The sequence below is a fragment of the Trachurus japonicus genome, chromosome 14 (genome assembly GCF_045865225.1).
Source record: "Trachurus japonicus isolate A0001 chromosome 14, Traja_1.0".
In the NCBI taxonomy this organism is placed as follows: domain Eukaryota; kingdom Metazoa; phylum Chordata; class Actinopteri; order Carangiformes; family Carangidae; genus Trachurus; species Trachurus japonicus.
The window spans coordinates 20,452,172-20,478,032 of NC_140920.1; the positions used below are offsets into that span (position 1 = coordinate 20,452,172).

General features: G+C 40.9%; 1 protein-coding gene across 1 annotated transcript in view; it reads right to left on the minus strand.

Annotated features, from left to right (window-relative positions):
• rad51d (RAD51 paralog D) overlaps positions 1-25,861 on the minus strand; it is a 49,592-nt gene that overhangs the window by 20,692 nt on the left and 3,039 nt on the right. The window contains exon 3 of the mRNA XM_085798308.1: positions 10,316-10,434. Coding sequence (XP_085654434.1) covers positions 10,316-10,434 — 119 coding nt within the window. The remainder of the gene's footprint in view (positions 1-10,315; positions 10,435-25,861) is intronic.

A 25,861-nucleotide genomic window follows, 5' to 3' on the forward strand; every position in this document is an offset into this window, starting at 1 on the left:
GCTGAGAAATGCATTCTGGGAAACAAAGATCCTGGATGACTGAAAAGAGGGTTCACTCCTTTCATTCTGCTATGAAACAAACGGCCCAGGTGCTGAGACCGATGCACAGAGTGAAGCCTCTTGTCATCCAGCCTGGTTGGAGGCCAGAGACCAGGAAAACAAATACGTGCGCATGCACATGGCGATTTATCGAGGCCGGAAAAACTATCGAGTTCATTTTCATTTATCGTGCGATTAATTGATTTATTGATTAGCGTCCCAGGCCTAGTGTAGATTAATAGCCTTGTCAGTCTTGTTATAGGTTCTTTGTTGCAGCACAGGTAAATCTTCCAGGCGTCCCACCATCAGGTCATTTATAGGTGACCTCCTTCACCCCAGTGTTTCGCTCTTTTTATGCTTTTACACCAGAAGAAACTACGCAATGAATAAAAAAAAAGAAATAATGAATCACATTCACATCTCATCCTACTGGTTTACTTTATCAACACACTTGTATTTCTATTCACATCAGCATTAGAGGAAATTCTGTGCACCAGATGCACAAGTGCACAAACTGTTGTGTTGTCATGACGCTCCAACCATCTGATCTGTCACTATTGGAAATTGTTGATTACCCGACATTCTCGTCGGTGATGTGCACAGTGAAATCGCATTATCTTTGCCAGTATGTGTGATGATGGATGTGACAGCGTTACAGTTAAATCTATAGAGCAGCCGTCCTTCAGCTTGAAGGTTAAGCATCATTGGGAGCCTGTGGTTGGTTGATAGTGAATCTCATCGCACACAGTGTGATTGTGAAGAGGAGAATTGGCGGGGACGGACATACTTGCATTATTGCAGCCCTGTGACAATGGTGCAGAAAGGATTGTGCCATTGATGAAAACATCAGGTTGCACTGTAAGACTTTACTGTAAGGGCTCAGAAGGATGAAAGAGTTTGCCCTTGAGGAGCCACAGATACAGAATCCCCCCATGGACTGCACTCATCAGAGAGATCAAAATATTGTGCAGTCCTTGAACCTAAAGGTCTTCATCTTGGGGTATGATTGGAGTGAAGCAGTGGGAAAGGCTCGGACTGTGTTGTTGAGTCAGGTTTTCTCCACTGACACAGAGCACAAGACAATTTTACATTCTTTCACACAAAGATATTTACTTTCCCTTGCCAAACCCAGCACCAGGATAATAATTCAAAAGAGACACATTGTGCACATTTCCACGTTTATGTTTTATTCTGGGACTCTGCTGGCATAGCTTTACATAATTTATAAGTCAAAAAAAAGAAGAAAAAACCCTCTATTTATCTTATACTGGCCCTTGATGTAGCCACTAGGCTCAGCCTCTGTCTGGAAAAGTCAGTTTTTGCCGCTGTGTCTTTGAGTCCAATGAGTTCACAGCTTCTGGAAGCTTCACTGTGATTTATTGATTTATAGACAACAAAAACCAAACAGTTAGATTCACTTCTCATGATCATTCTTAACAAGAAATGTCATCTTGTCAAATGCGTCTGCATAAAGGCCCAACCAATTAATCGTCCAGCTGATTTAATCATCTGATCTGAGCCCTTCTCACACATATCAGTATCAGGGAATGCGTGGGCTGATACTGTAAGAACCGATGAGAACACTTATTTTGTGCCTTCAAACTTTGCAGGCGAACTGCAAACTGTCTGGGTTTAATATAGAAACAATGTCCTTACATTGGTTGATCTCTTATTTATATGGGGTTACTTCACACGGCAGCACTGTGGGAGTGACAGGAGCTTGTGAAAAGAACTTGTGTAATTATTCATTACAGGCTTTTGCCCTTTTTCTAAATTTTTATTTATTTTATTTACATATACCAAGAGTTTGCACTGAGGCCATTTCGAGTAATAAAAGTAATTTTTATTGTTCAACAGTAGAATGTTGAGTCTCCAATACATATTTGTCACAAGTATGTGGGTCATACTTTAGGGATCATTGCAAAATGTGTGTTTATGTACACATGAGGAATATTAGTAGGGGTGGTGAAAAAAATCGATAATCGATTAATCGCGATTATTAAATGACTGATTATGAATCGATTATTAATTTTCCAAAAATCGATTATTTATATTTTTCAAATTGTAATACAAAGGCGAGTCCTCCTGTTACTGGATGTCATACAGGATTTAACCACAAGGTGGAGCGGTCTGTCTGTCATAACAAGAGGCAGTGTAACTGAGCCATCGAGCAAGTGTGTAGCAAGGGGGCAGTTGTGGGCAGCCCCCCTGTAAAGCTCTCTGCAGGCACGCCGATTTTTCCCAGTGGCCACCCGTGGTACTGCAACAAAAAATCCCATGCGGCCCAGAAAGGATTTTTCCCATAGACCGCAATAGTAAAAGAGAAGCCTGTAAAACTGTTCACAGGACACCTCCAGCTGTAACCTCCGTTAATTACTAATCTTTGTATTCTATATTTTTAAGTCATGGACTTTTTATCCGTCAAAATGTTTTCTAACGGTCAGAAAAGCCACAGAAAAGTCTCATTTCTGGCCGTGACGTCACGGCTATGTCCGTGCACTCGCAGTGCGCGGTCGTGTGTGTCTCGGGACCGAGGATGCCTGAAACTAATGAGACGCTGTCCGGCGCTAAAATCACTCAGAAAAGTGGAAAACACGGCTCAAAGGTGAGTTTTTGTTTGGTCACATCGAGTTAATTTAACTTTATGATATTTAATGTCTGTTATTAGTCTCTTGTCAACTCGTATTCTTAAATGTAACGTTTTAATTGATGAGATCGCCACGTAATGACTGCATTTACTGACGTGAAACCGGACTGTTTTACATTACTGCTCCTGTAAAACTCATATTTTTCAGTAATTTTAGCTTTATAAGTCATTTATGCTCTATGTGTTTGTGTGTGTCAACAGTGTCTCATCGCGGCTGATGTTCAACACCTGTTGCTCCGTTCACAACGTCCACATTAATTTATTTTTACGGTTTAATTAATGCCACGCTGGTAAAATGTAAACCGAGACTTGTCCAGACTCCTCCATTGTGTGTCGTGTGTGTGGCCTGACGGTGCAGCTGCTCCCCGTCTTCCACCGGGGCCGGAGGAAGAACCGTGGACGTCCTCCTCCTCCTCCTCCTCCTCCTCACCGTCGTCAGTGTGTGTTTGTTCAGTGTCAGTATGCTAAATGATCACTTAAACTCATAATCATATTATTAAATTGTTCGGAAAAAAACAAACATGCTTGTGACTTTTTTCTTCTTCTACCAAATCCATCTGCAACTGTGTCTGGGGCATTCGTGTTTAATTAAAATGTCTGGTTCTGTAACAGCTGTATTAGTGGACACTGATATTCTGCGTGTTGTGGAAATATTGTAAGGCTAAACTGTTGAATTACAAAGAGTCTCATCCACCTGAAGGCTCTTGATGATGATGAAACTATGAACACAGCCAGTACAGACAATTATTAAAAGGAAGATGCATTTGCCAAAGAGCTCTAACTTTCTTTAATTACAATGTGGCTGATAAAAACAAAACACGTGTGACTAAGTTTATAATACCTCCACCAACTGTAAATACAACTGGTGAACTGTGCAGCAAGTTAAATATACTATTCAAAAAGGTAAGAGTAAAGCCCTCATTACATTATTTGAGGTGTTCTGTGGTCATCTCTGTCATGTTTAACAAAAATACAGTTAATTATGATTTATTTTCCATTGTGATTTAAGCTTACAGGTTCGGACTAACTCGTTTTCAGTGTAACATTGTATATTAATTAACTGTCAAAACGATTTAATGATCATATAAACGATCGTAGTAAACCTACGATCGGCCGCCTTACTTTTTAAATCATTATCTTTGTTTTAAAGTCTGTGTGAGTCCTGTAAAAGTCTTAATACTCATTCATTAAATCCACAAGTAACACATACATGAACGCGCAGCGCCAAAACTAGAACGGCGGTTGCTCGTTCTCATTGCCCCAGGGCATGATGGGAGGCCGCAGAGCATTATGGGGGCGACTCAACTGCGCATGCTCTATGGGCCGCATAACGCGGAAGTAAACCCGGAAGTCAGAAAATTTTTCGGTGTATGCGCCAGGCGAGCAACTTCCATTGAAATGAACGGCGGCCATTTCCCGGTCCGGTATCCAGTTAATATAATACATCCATGGTTGTGGGTCTGAGAAGTGAAGCTCACTTCCGCGTTCAAAAAACTGCAATCCCCTTGGATTCCTCTGGGGGCTGGTGTCAGAAGGGAGCATTCCCCATAGACCCCCATGTTAAAATCGCCGATTTTACATCCTCAATAAACATGTTAAAAGCCTGGTGTCAGAACGTTTTTTTGTCTCAACCGATAGTTTCTACCCCCGCACACACTCTGAGGGGAGTGAATTTTTTCTAACTCTACTGTTTTACTGTTATTAGGTTAAAACTCTGGCCAATTAGGGCGCGGAAACGTTGAGTGACAGGTCCGAGCAGCTCCGTGGACAGCTGCCATATTTGAGTCACAAACACGACTCCCCAAAACCAATGGGTGACGTCACGGACGCTACGTCCATTCTTTTTACAGTCTATGGTGTGTAGGCGCTAACAAGGTGCTAACGGTGCCGGAGCGAGACAAAGATTGATACAATTGAGTGACGACAGCTTTTGATATCGCCGCCAGCGCGGTCACGTGGTTCATGTTCCAAACTAGGCTGCCGCTGTCATGTTTTTCTATGGGACAGACAGCAGTGAGCTTGCTTTTGAAGCATAAAGTCCGCTAGCTTAATGCTAACGTCGTATAATGTAAAACACCATAGACGGGCTAACAGAAATTAGCATCGCTACAACCATAGCAGTAAAGCTGCTAAAAGTTGTTTTTTTTTTTTAACAACTTTATTGACAACAAGAGTATACACACGACTGAATACAGTTAGATGAAATAAGTGTATACAACATTAATACACAACCAAACAATCATAGATACGCCAGGGGATGACTGCAAGACAGAAAAAACATAAACTTAAATAAATATTTTGTAAAGCTTACAAAGATCATACGTTTTAACAGCTTTTTTATTCTCACAATCACAGAGGGAGGAGATATATTGACCAACATATGCAGACAGTTCCAAGAAGTTTGGCTTCTTACCAGAAAATTTAGACTTATGTATATAAAATTTGGATAAAATAATTAACAAATTAATCATATGAAACTGAGAATTTAGTTTTTTATCATATTCAGTGTAGCCAAACAAAACATTTTTCCAGCATAAATTAAACTGGGGATAAATATGATCACTGATAAAGCGTGCCAGTCTGCTCCAAAGTTGTCTGGTGTGTGGGCAAGACCAAAATAAATGAACCAAGGTTTCATTGACAGAGACACAGTGGGTACAGTTCACATCAATGTCCTTGTTAAGCCTTTGTATATAATGATTAGTTGGGTAAAATCTATGAAGCATTTTAAATGAAATCTCTTTGACCTTGTTGGTTAAAAAAAACTTATTAGGTAGTAGCCAGACTTTTTCCCAATTAATATTTCCAACAAATGTAGTAGGATAAAGCAGAGGGTGAACTTACAATGTCTTGTTGAAATAGTTGACGAATAAACTTATTTTTATTTTTATTATTACCTGTGAAACAAGCTTTCCCCATTACTGTTTCAGTAATGTTTAAAGATATGGGCAAGTTGTTGTTTACATTAAGATTTTTAAAGAGGGAAATAATACCCGAGGGCACAGCATCAAAAACAATAGAAAAATCCTTGGGTGTAACAGGGATTCCATACCGTTGCATAAATTCAACATAACTGTAAAGACGCCCATGTCGGTCAAACAACTGACTCAGTAAACGTATATTGTTATTAGGCTTGGGCGGTATTACGGTAATACCGTATACTGCAGGTATTTAAAAATAGCAACGGTATCAGTTTCAATACCGTCATGAAAAAATGCAATGCACTTATACAGGAGATAAGGATTAAATATTAAATAAAAGTAATTTCATGTCTAAAATTAATTATATGTCCAGTAGCACTTATGTGTGGTTGAATTTTAAGTTAGTTTAATATGTTTTAGCCTACTTTTAAACCCCTGATTTTGACTTAATTTTGACAAGGCAGGGCTCCAAATGTTTTTTTTTTTTTCCTGCGACCAATCGACCAATGAGATTTTGGTCTGCTAATGTTTAGCCCTAGTATTCAGTTTCTGATTGGTGAAGACACAAGCCAATGTTTGGTAATGCCACTTAGGTCACTCAGATCATTTTTAATTAGTCACGGTAATACCGTATACCGTGGTAAAATGTGGAGGAAGTTTGACGGTATCAAAATGTGGATACCGCCCAAGCCTAATTGTTATCAAACCATTGTTGGAGGAAAATAGATTTGTTTTTGTACAAAAGATATCTATTGTTCCAGATAAAGAACCTATGCGGAGTAAAGTTATGTTTGTAAATTAAACACCATGCTAGCAGCATTTGTTTGTGGAATGAGGAAAGTTTGAGAGGAAGTTTGTCAGCATTGTAAGTGCAGAGCAACAAGAACTGGAGCCCGCCGACTGAAGAAAAAACATAATGGGGAATAAAGTTCCATAAAGAGGTTGGAAACTTGAGGTAACGCTTAACCCAATTAATTTTGAAGTTGTAATTTAGGGAAGTGAAGTCCAAAAGATTAAGGCCGCCTTTACTATAATCATTCATTAACACAGATTTTCTAAGATAGTGAGTCCGGTTTTTCCAAACAAAGTCAAATAAAATCTTGTCTATAGATTTACACACACGACTTTCAACTCCTAAAAGCTGTTTTAATTCTGGCTTTAGCGCTGTTAACACGTCACAACATGTGGACCAGCTGGTCTACTCTTCCTCCATAAGAATCTGGTTGTTCCAGAGCAATGAATATTTGATCACTGAAGTTGAAGTTACACAGCGTGCTACTGTGGACAGTAGGCTAAAGTAAAATGTGTGCAAGCTGGTTGTTCCAGAGCAATATTATTTGATCACTAGTTACGTGTGTTGTGTTCTGTTTTTCTAACTGTGTACATTATCTAAAGGCTACAGTAACATATGTGTTGCATCTGTCTTTCAAAAAAATAGACTTACTAATTTAAATCTCATTTGTGACACGTCCAAAAATACAAAGGGTCCATGATCAGTTAAAGTAACTTATTGTAACAAAAAATCCAAGAATCAAAAAATGAGCCAACAAGCAATCAACGCACAAAGAGAAAATCAATCTGTGGTTTTCAATAAATAATAATAGGCTAATAATAATTCAGCAACTGACTGATAATAATCATAACAATAATCATTAATAATCGAAAATCGAATCGATAATCGTTAATAATCGAAAATCGGTCTGTAATCGAATCGAGACTTCAATAATTGTAATCGAATGGAATCGGGAAATTGGGCCAATTAACCACTCCTAAATATTAGCAGATTGTTTTTTACTTTCTACTATCACCATCAGTCCCAAAAATCCCATATCAGACTGGCCCTAATTTTGTCTTTCAGTGAGCATCTTGACTCATGTTCACCAACAGACACCTGACATCGTAACAGGATAGGATAGGATAGGACAAAAAATATATAAAACCATAACAAATCCCCTTTAAAGAAGCGGTGGGAGTAATAAGCATCTTACTTAAGGAGGCTGGGATACTTGTGTGTGTTGCAGCTCTGAGTGGCTGTGGGTCGATGAGAGCCACTAACACTGAGCTTCAAAGCTGAATCCCTCATGAGAAGGCTGCGACAGAAGAGGTTTGAAGTGACTGTCTGGATTTGAGGCTGAATCTTCTCACTATTCACAACTAAGCATCGCTACAGTAGCCTAACACATGCCATTATAATATGATTGTGACATTATGCTATCACAATGCTACATGACACACACGCTGCTGAAATGATCAACCCTCATCATTCATCCTGTTTGTATGAAAAATCACCATGGCAGCCATGTTGGTTCTTTTTCTTATTGTTTGCGTGGTGCATATTTATATGAATGCTATTTATCATTCATAATCAATTACTATGCCACTTTGGCTTTGTTGCATGTATGTGTTGGGAGCGTTTTCCTGCTCTCACACACAGACATCGATACTTCTTGAAATCTAATGAGGCAGCTACTGTTGTGGGCATAATACTGAGAATTCAGTTCATGCATCTAGAGGGCTAAAACTTCCTGACGGTCCAGGAAAGGATTCCCTCTCATGCCAAGAGTGAGGCTTCAAAAACACATTCATTTATTTCATTAGGTTAGAGCAGAAAACGGTTTCTTTGAGCTTTTTTGATTACTTTCTGACATTTCTATTAGCTGGATGAAATTTTAAAAAAAAGGTATTAGGTCCATTAAGTTCTTTTCATCATCCTCTGGGCTGAAGAGACTTGCATTCACAGTGCCTATATCAAACAGCTAGAAAAAGAAAAGGAAGTGTTGTTAAAAAGGCCTTCAGGGCTCCAGGTAGGAAAAGTCTACACTTATGTCTTCAAGGAGCGTGATGAAGAAAATGTAAATACAAAAATACAAAAATACTTCATACTACATAATTTCATTCAGGCTGACATCTCCTCTCAAACAGAAGAAGATAACACTCGTCTTCTATGATAATTAACCATGTTTTTCTACATCCAGCTCAATGACTCAGTGACCGGCCGAGAAAACTTGTTTGACACTCAGCATCCGTTAGTGAGGAGAACAGGAAGTATCCTATTGCATCAACAGATTAAAGTCTTTAAGAGCATCTGCTCCTACTAAATACTTCCTGCCTTTAACTAATAGCTAAAACTAATCCAGTGTAGTGCCTGTCCCTGCAAAAAATCCTACAGCATGAATGATATAATGTTCAGATTTCTTGACGTATAGGCCTATAACTTAAGCAGCATGACAGGTCTGCCTCTTTAACCACCAGCCAACCATACAACTTTATCATCTTCATATGGTACCAATCTAATCTACTGCATAGCTGTTTTATTTTTCGGTGGTTGTCCCTAATAAACAGGAAACTAAATGCTTGTTTCCTCACACACGGCGACCGAACTGACTGGACAGCAGAGAGCATCAGTCATCACTTCACTTTTTCACCAGCAGAGCGCAACCAAGACACACACAAATGGCACCGGCTCCACTCACACGGCTGATTCAGTTTCATATCACTAATCCAAAGCATTAACTAATTCATGAAAACCACCAAAAGAGCCATGGAGAGAGAGAGAGAGAAAAAAAAAACACCTGTGGTCATTAATTATGCTGAAACAGTGAGTTTAACTGCAGAAAAAGTACCGTCCTATAAATTATGCCACGAGGGCCCATTTCACAGATTTGTCCAGAGCAGTCTGTGTCCTGGCTCAAGAATATCTCCCTCCTAAAAGTGAAATATTTATCTGCCATGCTTTGTGCTGTGGCCGTATACAGATAACTCAATCTTGTGTTACCAGTGCCGCTGTGTCTCTGTTTTACAGGTTATCTGTACTGCTGTAACACAACGCCATGCTGGTATCAGTGGGGAATTTTTGGTTTCTTGGAAGTCATTAAATTTTGATTTTCTGACATACCACGAAAAATGCTTTAAAAGGACTTGGCATTGGTGTTTGTTTCGAGAGTAGTCAAGCTGGAGGCCAAGAAAATGCAGCTGATATATCAGAAGCCACTTTAGGGCTGCGTTCATGAGCCAAATGGAACAACGAGCAAAGGGGTAAGATTCAGCTGCTGAGATGTTTCCTCGGTGCATGAATGTAGCACACGGGCCATTTCTGAAACACTCTGCTGTATTTTTAACTACAGCAGCCATACAGCAGATGCATATGACGCTGGCGCCGTTCGATGCAAATTTGATTGTAACAACACTGAAAAGATTTTAGTTTGATAAAATGGATCGATGCAGAGGATCCTGGTTACAAAGATCTTTGGTAATGTACAATACTATTGATTTCACATCATCCCGTGATCATGCACGGTCTGCACTGGTTCCTTCAAACTTAAAGAAAATGATGTCCTCCTTCATTTACAGGTTGTTTTAGCACAAATTAACCTGAACTAGTATTTTAAATAACTTGTTCAGCCATTGGTTCAACCTCTGCCAAACATAACAGAACCTTTACTCTGAGATTTTATTGGGGCACTGCTCAAGTGGCCACTATATGCTTAAGCAAACATCTCAAACTCACTTCTGCCTCTCAAATGAATTCAGGAAAGTGTCGTTTAATTCAATATGTGGAGAGCTGTAAGTAATACATATTTGATTTTGGAGGTGAGCCCTCTACTAAGCTCTTGTGGCACTGAGCCCACTGTTAAATCCCCCCACCCCAACCCCCAGCCCCTGGAAGACAAGGCACTGTGCTCTGCTGTGTGTGCACAATTGTCTTTACCTGGGATTTCCAGTGGAGAGGATGGCTGTTGAACTCAATAGTTCCTCGTACAGATCAGCACCAGACACGGGGAACGCTGTGTGTTGGGCCAGCAGCACTCGGCGAATGGCAAACAGAGCCTGAAATGCAAAAACACGACCACGCATGAGGCTCATGCAAGAATCTGCCACACAACAGGTGCACTGATTGGCCAGTAATCCCAGATTTGTGCACAAGGTAACATTTTGGTTGTGTTTTGGCATAAATACTGAAGCTACAGTGGCAAGAAGAAGCAAGTGAACCCTTTACTCATTTGTATAAGGTTTGCCAAATTCAACTAACTGAACTAAACTAATTATCCAGAGTCATAATAAATAGGAACCATTTGTGTGAAATAGTCGTATTTGCAATGTATGCTGTGACCTTAGGGCTGGGCGATATGAGAAAAAATCCTATCACGATAATTTTTTTCATATCAGTCGATATCGATATATATCACGATAGGATTCAAGTCACTGTTTTTGTCAAGCCTAAATGTTCTATCATACTCACGAGTGAGATTTGAAGATATCAGATGGTTATTTCTGATTTAAATATTTATTTTTCGTCAAAAATTGAACATTTCAGATGTAATTATTAACATATAAAAGCAATGAGTAGCCTAATAACAGTTTCAGATAAATAAAACTGGTATTAGCCTATATAAAGTTAGTTTCAACCAAATAATTTGATTGGACAAGAGACATACATGAGTGCTGATATACAGGTATAGGTCTTTTTACAGACATTATCACTCCGCTGTTCAGCCATTCTTTAACATTACATCAGACAGGAGTTAAATCAGAGCCACACTCCCCTTACAGGAGCTGCCCCATCTCTCTGCTGCTGCTACAGTTATAAACGGACCTGAAAATTAAAACCCGGACCTGACGTGGCCCGTCTAATTAGCGATCATTCTCAGTCTAAACCTGACTGAAAAAGAAAAAGGAAGAGAAATCGCCACGGTTAGCGCTTGCTTCGCCAGTGGCCAGTGTTTAGGTCGGCACAGCTGAACAGTGTCGCTCTGGTGTGAGCAGCAGCAGCAGCAGCAGCAGCAGCAGCAGCAGCAGCAGAGCGGCCACGCCGTGACTGCGCTCCCTTTGATGTGTGACGGCGGCCGGAGCTCGACCCGCTCCGACTGCCTGGTGTCTCCGTGGTTAAAGTTTAGTGTTGTTTAGAGTTCCATCAATCGGGGTTAATGTAAACATGACGTACCACGTCTTTTCGCGGTCACTCGTCCTAGTTCTCCTCCATTTTTTCTTTCGAGGCAACACTCATCCTCTCTCTCTCTTTTTTACTGGCGATGCCCCGCTGCTGACGCCAGGCTGCAGCAGCCCAAACATTACCACGTGTTGTTGTGCTGTGTACAGTCTTCCTGTGCTGTGTCAACCTAACCTGGTTGGCTCAGCCATTGGTTCAGCGCGGCGCAACTCTCGTTTTCATTGGCTGTTTCAAAACATGAATGAATGAAACCTATCGACTTTCTATCGACCACGTTTCATATTGCTATTGAGTAAAGTTATATCGCGATATATATCGTTATCGTTTTATCGCCCAGCCCTATGTGACCTTCACCTTTGCCACCAGAAGCCTGCTCGACCTTGAGTGAGTGTTTACTACAGTCAAAGAAATTTCCTCAAACAAAGATATTGAATTCATAAGACCAAAATGTCTTTTGTGAAGTTACAGTGACCACGACCTTTGACCTCTGACCACCAGTGAAGGTTTGTACCAAATATGAAGAAGTTAAGTCAAGGCGCTACCAAGATATCCTGTAGACAAGAGGGTGTGAGCTTTAAGGCCAATTACTTCAATCCTGTCAGTGAGACCATATTTGAGGTGTGGGTTAGTGACGTTGTTACAGTTACAAAATCAGGAATTGTTGATTTGCATGAAGCTTGGTTGGTTGCAGAGTCATCTCAGTGTTTATATTGTATAACAATCACTCCACAGTCACACAACCCGTCTATAAATGAAGATGACTTAGTTCTGTGGCGACTCTCCAGCTGATACGACTTCAAAGAACAATCTTTAGACTAGAGAATGATCACCAACGTAACAAAGACATCAGTGAGAGCTGAGGCTGGTTCTCACAAAGCTGGATGGACCACAGTGAACTGCTGCTCTTCTGCTAAATAATGTTTTATGGACGGATGGAACGGTACAAAGAGAGCACTGCATGCATACCAGACAGAGGAAGCGTCATTATCAGGGCCTCTGCTTTATTGAGGGGGAAAATGAATGACCGAGTTTAGAATAATATCAAGGTGGTTGTCGACCTGCTGAAGGTCAGTAGGAACTAGGTGATGCAGCAGGACCCTGAACTTCAAAGTAAATCTGCAACAGAATGACTTCAGATAAAGAAAAATCCACCCCCAGGTGCAGCCAGACCTCAGACCTGAGAATGACCCGAGGAGAGACGCTCACAGCGGACGATCCCAGAATACGACTGAGCTCAAGCTGTTGCAGGAAGATCGGTGCCTCCTCCTGACCAATGTGCAGCTCTGAGGTTCCTGTAGTAGACTCGACCACTAAATGTTAACTTTCACTTCACCTTTCCATCAGCACTGTGAATAATATGTAATGGGTTTGGTTCAAAGACACAAAACATTATAACTGATTGTGTGATATTATCTTAGGGACAGTGTTAGTCTGTATTTGTGACATTGGTTTAGGCATGTTTGATTAATTCATGCTATTCAAAGCATTCATTTAGACTGAATATTAGCTGTACTGTTATAAGTACGGTAACAATTATTTTTGTCATTGATTTTCATTCAGAGTTTGATTTAAACATTAATTCAAAGATATACCGGATTTTTATACGGATAAAAAAAGAAGATATGATACTTTGCTAAGAAATACAGAAAATTGTGTTGGAAAAAATTAATCTCCTCCAACTCATGAGATGTTCCAGGACCGAGTTCGGAAACTTAACTTTGGAAAAACATAACCGCAACTGTATTTTTCAGGAGCTGTGGTTCCCACTTTTCTGTTCCAATAACAAATGTGGGCAATATCTGGTAAGAAATGACTGTGCATGGGCAGTTGGCTCATCATAAACTGCTGGTTTGTGATTTTGCTGTTGGCTGCAACTCAGTCATTGCTATTGTTGTTAGTCACATGTCTTTAGTCAGGCGTCCTCCAGTATGTATGTGTTCGTATCAGTGTGTGTACACATATATGAATAAATTGAATTTTACAGAATGCTCATAATTTTTTGTCACCATTTCTTTTGTCTCCTTTCTGTTTTTTTTTTTTATCTACCTCCAACTCTTGCACAAAACTGCAAACAATAATGACAATATTGGCTGTCCACTGCCTCTCACACATTCTGACACACACCTACGCTCCATTAGAGAGAAAAGAAGATCTAACTGCACAGCTTGAAGGTCCATCAAAAAGTTCTCCTGAAAGTCTCCATTCTTCAATTTTACACTTACATATTCTCAACAATATAAAAACAACAACAAGCAGCAGCAACATTTTGGAGAAACAAGTTTTGTTATTTTATATTTACACTTGATAACTTGGATGAATGATGAATCATTTATCAATTTTGTTGATGGAAAATCAATTATGTAATGGAGTAATGTTTTGGTTTTGGCAATGTGAGGGGAGGAACAGTAAATTCTGTGAGTATGAAATGATGAAAAATTGAATTTCCAGTCTGAAATGTTGGTATTGTGTCTAGAAGGAGCCAGCAGCCAAGCAAAGCTCTTCACTGTGGGAATACTTTTATTTGATATCTCCCCACTATACATAGTTCTTCCGTTTGACGTTTTAATTACCTAAACAAGCAGACTCACACTCTGTTGTAATGGAGATAAAGTTAACTCAGTTCAGTTAGACAAGCACACTAAGTGTCGCATTTGTTGCCCAATTAAACAAAGCATCCGAAAATTGTTCTTGTTGAGTTGAGATACACGAACCTTCCCTTTATTCTCTGTGAGCAGACTACTATATCCAAACAGACACACAGAGACAGGGGCAATATGAGTCATTGTTAATGTAGATCAATAATTGTGATTTATCTAGACAGGGATCCAAACTCACCAGGACAACAAAACCACAGAGAAACTATCATCAAATATCCTCTGTGACGCATAACAAGGAACACCAATGGATCAAAACACAGCTGCAATTAAGTATGAATTTGTGATATGAGCTTGTAAAATAGTAATTATTATTATCCATGTCCCCCTCCAAAAGCAGTTAAATGATTATTAAAAGTGATAGTATTATGAAGCAAAGACATACTATTTTTACTGGTCTCTCCAGATCTCTGTCCTTGGAAAGTACTGCTGCACAATTAATTTCTATGTAACCAAAATCACAACAGGGACAAGTGCAATATCGAAATCACAAGAGCTGCAATTTTTTTTTGATCAAGGTAAAATGTTTCACAACATTGTGGTGCATTGTCAGCAGCATAAGTGTTGTGTTGCTACAGAGGCGCCTTGGACAACAAATCATATTCTCAACACATAAAAGGGACATTTTTGTTTGGTTCAAGACCCAACGAACATCACATCATCAATATTATATGCGGCGCGATGTAGAGCTGGGCGGTATGACCAAAAATTTATATCATGGTATTTTTCATAATTATATCGGTTTCACGGTATTTGACGGTATTTTTTTTTTCATGCATGACTGGGTGTTAACCCCATTTTCTAATAATTTAGAGAATAATTACTGCAGTAAATTGGCTTAGAATTACCTATTTTACTGTCACGAGGAGTGAATATCAGGGTTTTCGATTTCATTTTTACAACAGAGCGAATATGCCACCTGGAAAACTAATAATAATATTGATGATAATAATAAAACGTAACAGTATATGCTCAAGTATATCTGACTCTAACAACAAAAAGCTGCTAAAACTTTTCATTTGTGCTCATTATTATCTTTATTTGAAAACTCCCCCTGGCTACTAAATTTCTTGTATTGTCTGTGTAATAATAAAGTCACTTGTACTTTGATGCTGTTATCAATAAATCAATAAATAATAACAATTTTCTATTTAGAAAAATTAAAAAATATATACACTACCAGTCAAAAGTTTGGACACACCTTTTCATTCAATGTTTTTTCTTTATTTTTTATCACTTTCTTCAATGTATATTCTTAGTGGAGACATCAAAACTATGGGGGAACACCATTTTTTACAGTCTATGGGGAACACATATGGAGTTTTGTAACCACAGAAGTGTTAATTAAAACCAAAGTGTTATCTGTCACCCAACTGAGATGCTGAAGGATAAACAGACAACAAGTGCTCAGTCAACTCCTTCAAGACTGTTGGAAAACGACCTCATGAAGCTGATGACTGAATGTCAAGAGTGTGCAAAGCTGCTACCAAAGCAAAACATGGCAACACTTTTTGTTTATTACGTGACTGCATATGTGTTCCTTCGTAGTTTTGATGTCTTCAGTTTGAATCTACAATGTAGAAAGTAATGAAAATAAAGAAAAAACACTGAATATTGTAGAAGAACAATAGTGTCCAGACTAGTATTAACACGGGTTTGAATGGTCCCACAAAATGCTGCTGTTCACAAAGAGGTGGCAGTGGCACTGTAACTGTAATGAGGTGAAGGAATCAGAATGCATGACTGTTGCAGTCAAAATACAGAACCCTTTATTAATATAATACAGACTAAAAAAATAATCAACTTGATTATATACAAAGATTTTTGCACGTGAGAATAATCATCAATCTAAAATGCTATCTAATAAATATCTGTTCTGGGGGGACTGGGGGACTGTGCTCAATCAGAGGTGTGGCTTCAGATCATAACAACAGGTTGAGAGCCAGAGGACTTCTCTCTGTCTGTGTTAACTGAGGCAGTGAAACACACCTGCATTAGTGGCCTTGACTTTATGAAGTCGGTCACTTTGATGCTGTCGTTTAAAATATCATGTAACACCAACCTGAATTCATAAAGTTTCCTCTTGAAACACTCAGGAGACTCACTGACGTGACGTGCATGTTTTGTGTTGAGATGCGGCTGGAGATGAGCCAGCTTCATGCCACTGTTTGCTAACTTCTCCCCACAGAAGAAAAAACAAAACAAAACACGATGGCTCGAGTCGTCAACACGTGGACGTAAATCCCTTCATCACAAATGTGTCTGAACACTGTCGGGATTTTACCGGCGCTGGTTTCGCCTTTTTTTTTAAAATCACTTATCCCTCCGTGGTTTAGCAGCGCTGCTACTACATATCAACCCCGACTCCGTTGTTTGATTGACAGGCGATGCCGGCAAATGCCAGGTTGGGTTAAACCATCTGGTGGGGGGGGGGGGGGCTCGGTTAAGTAAAAAAAAACATTTACAGATTATGGTTGTTTGATCAGCGTGAGATTTTTTTTAAAGCCGAAGTAGTTCCTCTGTGGCTGTGACATTTTCTCCTTACATTTTATTCACCAGCTCAACCCAGACATGCAGCTTGTTTGGTACAACTGCAAACCCCCCCCCCCCCCCCTCAAATAATGTCGCGCGTGTTCCCAACGTTTTGTAGGCTACGCTACACACTCACCGGTATTGGGGTATATGAAAAATTAATATCATAGAAAAAAAAAATCACCGGTATTCGGTATGAACCGGTATACCGCCCAGCCCTAGGGCGATGTCGACAGTTTGTTGCAAATAAAGTAAATTTTCTCCTGATCTGTGGCTCCAAAAAAAAAAGACAACTTGATGACAGACTGTTTGGAAGATCTGTGACGTTGTGAAAAACAGGAAGAGGAGGTAGAGGAAGCAGGAGAATCTCTACATTTGGATTGAGCTCAGTGGTTCTTGCTGTGAACACTTGACGACCGAAGAAATGAAGCCGGTCTCCACACAACTGGCTGGGGGGTTTCAAAGCTCTGGGCACGGCTTCATCTCCCTGTCGTTATTTAAAAACAGCAAGAGGTCCACGTTCCAGTAAACGAAGGAACGGCTGCAGATCAAATCAAATACCTGTTGCCGTCTTATTCATAAAGGAAGAGAAATACAAAAACACGTCAACCCATCATAAGATCCCAGGCAGTGGCCAGTAACTGATCAGTTTTCATATCCAATCTTACACTGGGGACTATTTTTTCAACATGAACATGAGACTTTAATTAGGCCTGGGACGATAATACATTTTGCTGGACGATATATTGTCCCACAAATTATTGACGATAAACGATATTATTGACACATTTTTTTGAGAACAAATTAACCACTAATATAATAATAATATTTCATAATAATGTAAGTAGTCCCTTTTAAATGCGATAAACTTTTATTTCTCATGAGTATTTTTTTTTTAACCATTGTAATTGGAATGACAAGAACTTATATAGCTACCATCCTAAATAAATAAAATAAACAAAAAATAATAAACAGTGCAGCTCTTCTGTCCAATAACGTTATACACCTGAAGCTCCACTTTTCATTCAAACAAACTAATATGACTTCCACAGGTGTAAGATTTCATCAATGAGACTAGCATTTATCTCCTAAAAAGTATTAAACCAGCCGGCTGTAAACCTCTAAAAACCTGCTGATAAGTTTTAGTTGTTTGCTCCCCCAATGACGGAGGTTGACCGGCCCGTGAGCTGCTGCAGGCGGCTGCAGACTGTGGGAAGCCCCACTCCTCCTGCTCGCTGCTACCACATTAGCTCCAAAAACGTCGGAGGAAATCTCCTAACAGGCGATATGTGGATAAACTGACCACAGACTGGGGCTCTAAACTGTGACTTTCTCGCATGAAAAAATATTAAAACTTTATAAAGTGACGTGTTAACAGCGCGGCAGCAAGAATTACGGTAAAATAGCTTTTTAGCTGCTTAGCTTTACAGCTAGCGCTGCCGGTTGCTGAGAAATGCATTCTGGGAAACAAAGATCCTGGATGACTGAAAAGAGGGTTCACTCCTTTCATTCTGCTATGAAACAAACGGCCCAGGTGCTGAGACCGATGCACAGAGTGAAGCCTCTTGTCATCCAGCCTGGTTGGAGGCCAAAGACCAGGAAAACAAATACGTGCGCATGCACATGGCGATTTATCGAGGCCGGAAAAACTATCGAGTTCATTTTCATTTATCGTGCGATTAATTGATTTATTGATTATCGTCCCAGGCCTAACTTTAATGGACATATACATTTTCACAGGTCTAATTCTGTGCTCCTTCCTTCATTATAATCCGTCAAACATACACCTACAAGTGTTTCAACGTAAAAGTCTACTTTTCACCTACACCTAGGGCCGAATTTACTAAGGTCCCAGATAACGGGCGCTAAATTGTTTGCACTCGCTAAAATATTGCGTGTTTGGTTAGTGCACGCAAAACAGGTGATCTACTAAGAGTAACCCGCTAAATGAAAACACGTGCAAACCACAATATGTAAATGAGGGTTTTGCGCGTGGTAATCGTTTCCGCCATGGAGAGAGTGGACAGAGAGCTGGATGGACAAGGGACAGAATGACATTTGATCCGATGCATACAATGACAGCATGTGTGTTCATCTCTCTCGCGCTCTGTTTAGATAAATAAACACAAATCGCTACAGGGCCCAACTCGTCATATAGTGACGAACAGGCAGCAGCTGCAGCGACAATCACACACCTATAACGTGTGTGTGTGTGCCGCCCATGATCGAGTGGATTAATAGAGAGCTCAGGTGGGACACATGGATCTAAACGCTCTGACCACTGACCAGAGGGATCAAAGACGGGTGAAGGCAGCGGTGACGTGTCTCAGTCCGGGACCGGGACTGAGAGACGGAGCTGAGCAGCCAGGTACTGGAGAGGAGAGGAGAGGAGCGCACTGCAGGACAGACGTGTGACGTGCGTAACGGCGCGTGAAATACCTTTAACACGGATGAAAAACTGTTACTGAATTACCCAGACGTGAGGAAATGCAGAGATGTAAGATCACGGGGCTCTGACAGGTATCAAACCAATAAACGCATACGTTTTGGCAAAGTTGTATCAGGTAGTACATGGTTTTCAGACGTGGTAAATAAAGACACAAAAACAGCCACCGCAATCACTTCCTGGTTTGGTAAATCACATTGCGGGCGCTAAATAAATCGATTTGCATCTACTCCTCACAGTATTTTGCACGTTCTTGCTGAAATGCCCATATTTACATATTCATCAAGGCAAACACGCTAAATGGATCGCACGTGCTATTTTGTCTGTTTGAGAGACGCAATCCTCGGTGCGCCCGGTTAGTGGATCAGGTTCCACATCTGTTTGCGGGTGCAATCACGTTTGCACACGTTTTAATACACGCAAACCTTTAGTAAATCCAGCCCCTACTGTACTGTATAGATTTCTTTCTGCACTTTGGGGGCATCTACATAAATACAGTATATCTGAGCAAATGTGGTATGGGGCATCCTGCTAACAACCCCCATGTCACATAAAACCATGTTTGATCATTAGCTGGTGGGCTGTACCAGCCATCGCAGCTATAGCATGGGTCAGAGTTGTGTGTCTTTAATTGGCAGAAAATGTGTCCTCCTGATCTAACAGCTCAGGTGACGGAGGTGTGGTTGGAGCCAACAGTCCTGTAGATGGTGTCATCACAGCGAGGCCACCAGGAACCACTGCACTCCACCACTAAGTGGGGATGGATGTTTTCAGACACGGGCATCCCTGACCAAATATAGTGTTTGGTTGTTGAAGAATATTAATGTCTCATATTTTTGCATCACAGTCTTGATTAGTACCTCCTTCTGAGCAGAGAGTACTTATGTAAATAAAATAACCGACAATGAAAACAAAGTGTAATTCCAAGTGCGTTCATATAATAACCTACACAACAAACTATTTCTGCGCTGTTTTGATTAACTCTTCGTGCTGTGTTCAAGAATCAATCTTTGTGAATTAAGACAAATCTGTTGGGTCTCAATTAGTGGGAACTTTGGTGCCCCAATTTAGGATGTGGCCTAATAGGATGGGTGTGTTATTGTATATTAAAAAAAACCTTCCTTTGTTCGGCTTTAATTAAAGTGGAAGAGGCTACCGCAGTCGAGCAAGTGTGTCGGCACAGATGACCTAGAATTGACCCCCTTCCCGTTGTGTGTGTGCTCAACAATGGCTCCAATCAGCAGGAGTGTGGCTGACCGGAGGGATGCTGGTTATCAGCTCTGGGGATGCCCACAGGCTGAACAAGCAGGTCAGGAAGTCTCGCTCAGGCACACACATGAACCTGAACCTGCTACAGACTGTGATGGAAAAAAAAGAGAATATCCAAAAAAACAAATGATCTCATGTGGGAAAATAAACCTTTCATTCACTCTGTGCGATAACTCCAACACTTTCAACTCCAGTCACCTCTGTCAAAGTGGTACGCTATGTGACTCCTGAAACTTTTATATACACATATAGTGCGTGGAGGTCTGCAGTCAAAGAAAACTTCTACTATATGTCGACTACATGAAGAGAAAATGTGTATTGAGAGTGGAGACTTTGTTGAGTTTCTTTCTTTTTTTCATTTTCTATGTGTCTGGATTGCATGTACTGACACTCTGACCACAGAGGACATGTGACTGAAAATCTCAGTCATCTTTTTACAAAGAATGCCTGAGTGGCCCTCAGTGCCCTGCCCACCCACACAATTATTCACAGATACACGTTTATCTAAAAGGCCCCTCCATGTCTCCTTCCTGATTATTTGTGCTCATATGTTCAAAAAACCTTAGTGAAAAGCAGTGTTTATTATATATGAAAAAAAACATGTTTTCTTTTATCTGCCTATAAGGTCAGTACTGGGTTTGGCAGAATTTCCTCCATGATCTCTGCTCTCTCCTCTTCTCACAGAAAGAAAGATTAAAACTGAAAGAGCTGGCCTCTCTTTGTGGCCTCAGTCTGATAATGAAGGACACTGTGGCTGAGCCAGTCAGGACTCTTTCAGTTTTCCTAATGGGTAAAAGAAAAGTTGTTTTGTTTATTGCTTCTTTACACTCTGATTACGATGTACATAAAACACCATTTTTGTGGGGGCAATGTATTTCCATGATTTTGGAATGTTAATTTTTGGAGAGTTTTTCCAGATTCCAAATTTAGGCCTACGGTATATACATTTTGGCCATTTACAAAATTTCACTATTTTCTTTCCTTCCAATATAATTAAAGCAGATATCAGCGGCACGGCCGTTTCGGCTAATGCTGTGTTCAAGGCAGGCTTTTGAAACCGTAAGTTACAGCTTCAAGTCACAACTACGACTTGGTAGCGTTCCAGGTAACCCGTAGCTCGTGTTTTTACCGTCCTGTTGTCTGTGAAAGTTCCCTATAACGGCCACTCGTAACTTCCGACCCGTGAACTCGTACCAGATCGAACTGGTATGACTTCACAGGAAGGAAAAACACAAAGTACGAGTTTCCTTGAACGCACCATGAGTTAGCAGCCCCCGCCCTTGTCAGGCATCAATTGGTCCTCGTGCTACGTCACCACATTCACGCGCATCCCTTGGCTGCACACACAGCCCTTCATGCCGTTCTCTCCCCTCATTGGATAACACTTGTATCCCACAAGGAAAATTTTCTCCTCGGGTTACAGCAGAGCAGAGTGACGGAGAGACTCGTGTTTAGGCTGAAATACTTCATGTAAGTGATTGCTGACGGAAAATAGGACTATTTAGGACTTATATTAACAAAAACATTCCACTGATATCTGCTTTAAATGAAGACCAAGTGTCAACAAAAAACACATGACGCTGTACAATCTCCATGGTGCCAACAAAATCCCAGAATCTTCCATGAAAGTGAATTTCAGTAATGTATGCTAAAACTTTTAGTAAATTGAAGGATTTCCATCATCATCATCTTCTTCATCAATCCCCACCCACCAGATGTCCCTTGCTGACAGGGATGACAACAGATGAGATTTTTAGACCAGAACAGTATAATATATAACATGCAGTAGGTCTTATTGCAGCTATGTGATGATAGCTGGGGCTGGAGGATGCCATGTTGTGACTGGCACCAGTTAACCTCCCTCTGCCTTTACTCTACTTTGTAGTTTGGCCTTGGTGTCTCGCACTCTCTCTGTGTTTCCGCAGATCCACCGGAGCTGCATCTCTCTGCACCAGCCCCCCCACCCTTTCCCCTGCTGTTAGACCGGCCTGCCCTCCCTTCCCATGGACCGCTCTGCCACCCAGTCCTCCCCATTGAGCTGGCCAGCTCTCCCTGCCCCTGCCCCCCCCCCCCCACCAGAGGCTGCCTTCATCAACTCCTGCTAACATTTCCATATTTCACACATTCTGTGTCATAAACTATAAACTGTTTTCTTGTCTGTAACAACATCTATTGCACGTCTGTCCGTCCTGGGTGAGGGATCCCTCCTCTGTTGCTCACCCTGAGGTTTCTCCGATTTTTCCCTGTGAAAAGGGTTTTCTATGGAGTTTTTCCTCAGTGGATGTGAGGGTCTAAGGACAGAGGATGTTGTTACGATGCCATGTAAAGCCCTTTGAGACAAACTGTTTGTAAAAACGGGCTATACAAATAAAATTGCCTTGCCTTGCCTCCCATCCATACTCTGTTGGCAGTGGTAACTGTGGGTTATGTATGTGATCCTGATTCAAAAGGTAAAGGCTTCATGTAAAGCTCCTCAAGTTGGAGGCAGTTTCTCAGCAACTATTTCTTGGAGAATAATCTCCACCTGAGATCACAGACATCTTTGTACCATGCTCGTACAGCTGACAGACAAATGTTTCAATACGACTCCATATGTCAGGACTAATTAGCAAACAGTGATTGCCAACAGGTCATTTTCCCCTTGCCAGCAAATTGGTGAGGTTGTAAGTTCTTATAACCCACACCAGTGATGAAGTAAGAGTTCTACATAGCTACAATAACTCATGGTACCGTTGGATTGCAAAAACAAATACATCTGTGTCTGGGGACTCAATGCAAAGTTTTGTTGCCCCTCTCTAAGCAGCATCCAGGCTGTGCAGGATTATTCAGGTGTCAGCCTTGTCTTGCGAGCTGTGTAGATGTCATACATCCATACAGTTTGAGAGGATCTCAATCTTCTCTAATATTTTCTCCAAACACCCATTTTATGATTGTGACCAAAGAAGCTCAGTTTGAACTTTATCTATCAACAGCACTTCTTTCTAAATTGACTCTGTCTAATCCAGATGTTGCTTTGAACACTTCAGATGTTGACTCTTGTGATGAGGTTGCAGCTGTGGCTCCTTTCACCGATGACTCCTTCATGTAAACACTGTTTACCGCTCTCGCCCCTATGGAGTCACTCTGCCTTTCTCTCAGGCAGACGTGCAGAATTGTCTCAAAAGTCCAGATATTGTGTCGGCTTCCACAGTTCATCATTGCTGCCTTTTCTCACTACCATTTCAGACAGTGGAGGTTTCTAGCTTTAATACTTTTTTAACAGGCTCTCGTGCTTTGCAGCCATCATTTAGCTTCATTCTCAGCTCTTCAGGCAGGTACTTTGACAAGCCCATGATTGTTGAGGGTTACAACATTATAAGTCTCCCTGCAACATCTGACAATTCTTGACCTGCATGCAGGCCTGGAATTTCGTCATTTTAGGGGCAGGGCCACTTGGCCTTAGGTGTTGTCATTTTTTTGAGGGCACAAAGGCCAAAAGCCAGGGCAGCAAGGCCATAAAATAAAACAATGATTTTAAATCCACGTCTTTAATGAATTTACTAACTACCGGTATCTGTTAAATTAATACATAAAACGGGCTCAAGCAAACCAGAAATGTTCTACTTTAAATTCATTTATGCATTTAATTTTTTGCACAAGGGTCCAGTCCTATGCAGCTATATGTTTTGAAATTCCTATCTTACTTGTTCACTATTGCACTGGGCGATATGAGAAAAAATTCTATCACGATAATATTTTTCATATCAGTCGACATCAATTTATATCACGATATAACTCAAATCACTATTTTGGTCAGGCTTAAATATTCCCTTATCGTCACAAGTAAGATTTTAAGTTATCAGAAGGTTGTTTTGTGATTTTTTTTTTTTCCTGTCAAAAATTAAACATGACAGATGTAATGATGAACATTATACAACAGTATCATATAAATAAAACTGATGTTAGTATAGTATTGCCTTGGTCTGGGCAGTGTTCAGGTCGGCACAGTTGATCTTTACGCCTGAGTGCAGTGCGTTTGTATCGGTGTGAACACAACAGTCGCTCTGGGCTGAGCAGCAGCAGAGCGGCCGCACCGTGACCGCGTCCGTGTTGTGTGAACGCGGCCGGGACGTCGGTCCGCTCCAGCTGTCTGGCGTCTCCATTGTGAAGGGTTAGCGTTACTTCAGAGTTAATGACGCACCACGCATCTTTTCACGGTCAGCCATCCGAGTTCTCCTTGACTCCTTCACATTTTCTTCCGAGGCAAAACTTTTTTTATGTTTTCTATTTTTTACCGGCGGTTACTCTGCTGACGCACACGGCTGTAACAGCCCAAACACTTAGCACGTGTTGACATGTTGTGGCTTGGCTCTTTTCCAGCCACATGATTGGTTCGGCGGGTGGGGTGTGTTTGATGAAGTCACCTGGTTGGCCGGTGATAGACTGGTCGTCAAACTGTTGTTATAGCCCGCCCGAGCGGTTTATGCCAGGCTTGAATCAAACCCACCCCTGGTGATGCTGCTGCCAGAATGGCATCAAAATACGCATTGTTTTTTTCTTCAAAGACGGTGTTAAAGCCGTGTTGACAGGAAAGAGGCAAAGGAGAAAACCGCAAAATCAACCGGGGCAGTGCGGGTGGGGCATCAAGGCCACTGTGGCCTTAGGGAAGATATTTTTTTCAAGGGCACAAGGCCAAATCGGACGGGCACGAGGGCCATGGCCCTCGTGGCCCTCGTGAAATTCCTGCGCTGCCTGCATGTAAAGCGTTTACAGGTCTATTAAGGCCTTACAGTTAAATCAAGTTGAGAGTGATTTCAAGTAAAAGGGTGCCTACACTTTTTTTTGCATGCCACAATTAAAAGTAGCAAGCCGCTAAAATGTTTTTCTATATGTACTTCTTATCAGTCAGAAATGTTCATTTGTCCAGGGCTGGCCATACATTAGCATACAGTTGTGCTCTATATGAAAAATGATTATCTATCTAGCTGTACTTGCTGAGTGGGTAAAATTCAGTAAAAAAAAAAACACAGCGAAGAATAGGGAGCAAATGTAATCTTCAACCTTGAGCTGAACCACTGCTGTGAAACAAATTTGCATGGCTTCTAAACTAACTGACCTCTTGGGTCAAGGCAACACCGGCGACCACACAGAGTGGGAGGTCTGCTTACATTAAGCGTGGCCTTTTTTTTAAATTTAAGTCCACCTCAAGCAAAACCCTTACACAATTATAGCTGCTGCGCAGCAATGGGTCGGGTCCGGGCTACTTTTGGGCAAATTTAGGCAATTCTGAGCAACAAACAGGAGAATAGGAAGACAAGACAGTTGACCTTATAATGTCCAATTTGCATCATTTGAGGATTGAACCCACAACCTCAAGAACCAAAGACCGTTGTTTATCACACTGAGCTAATTGCCAAGTGGCATTTA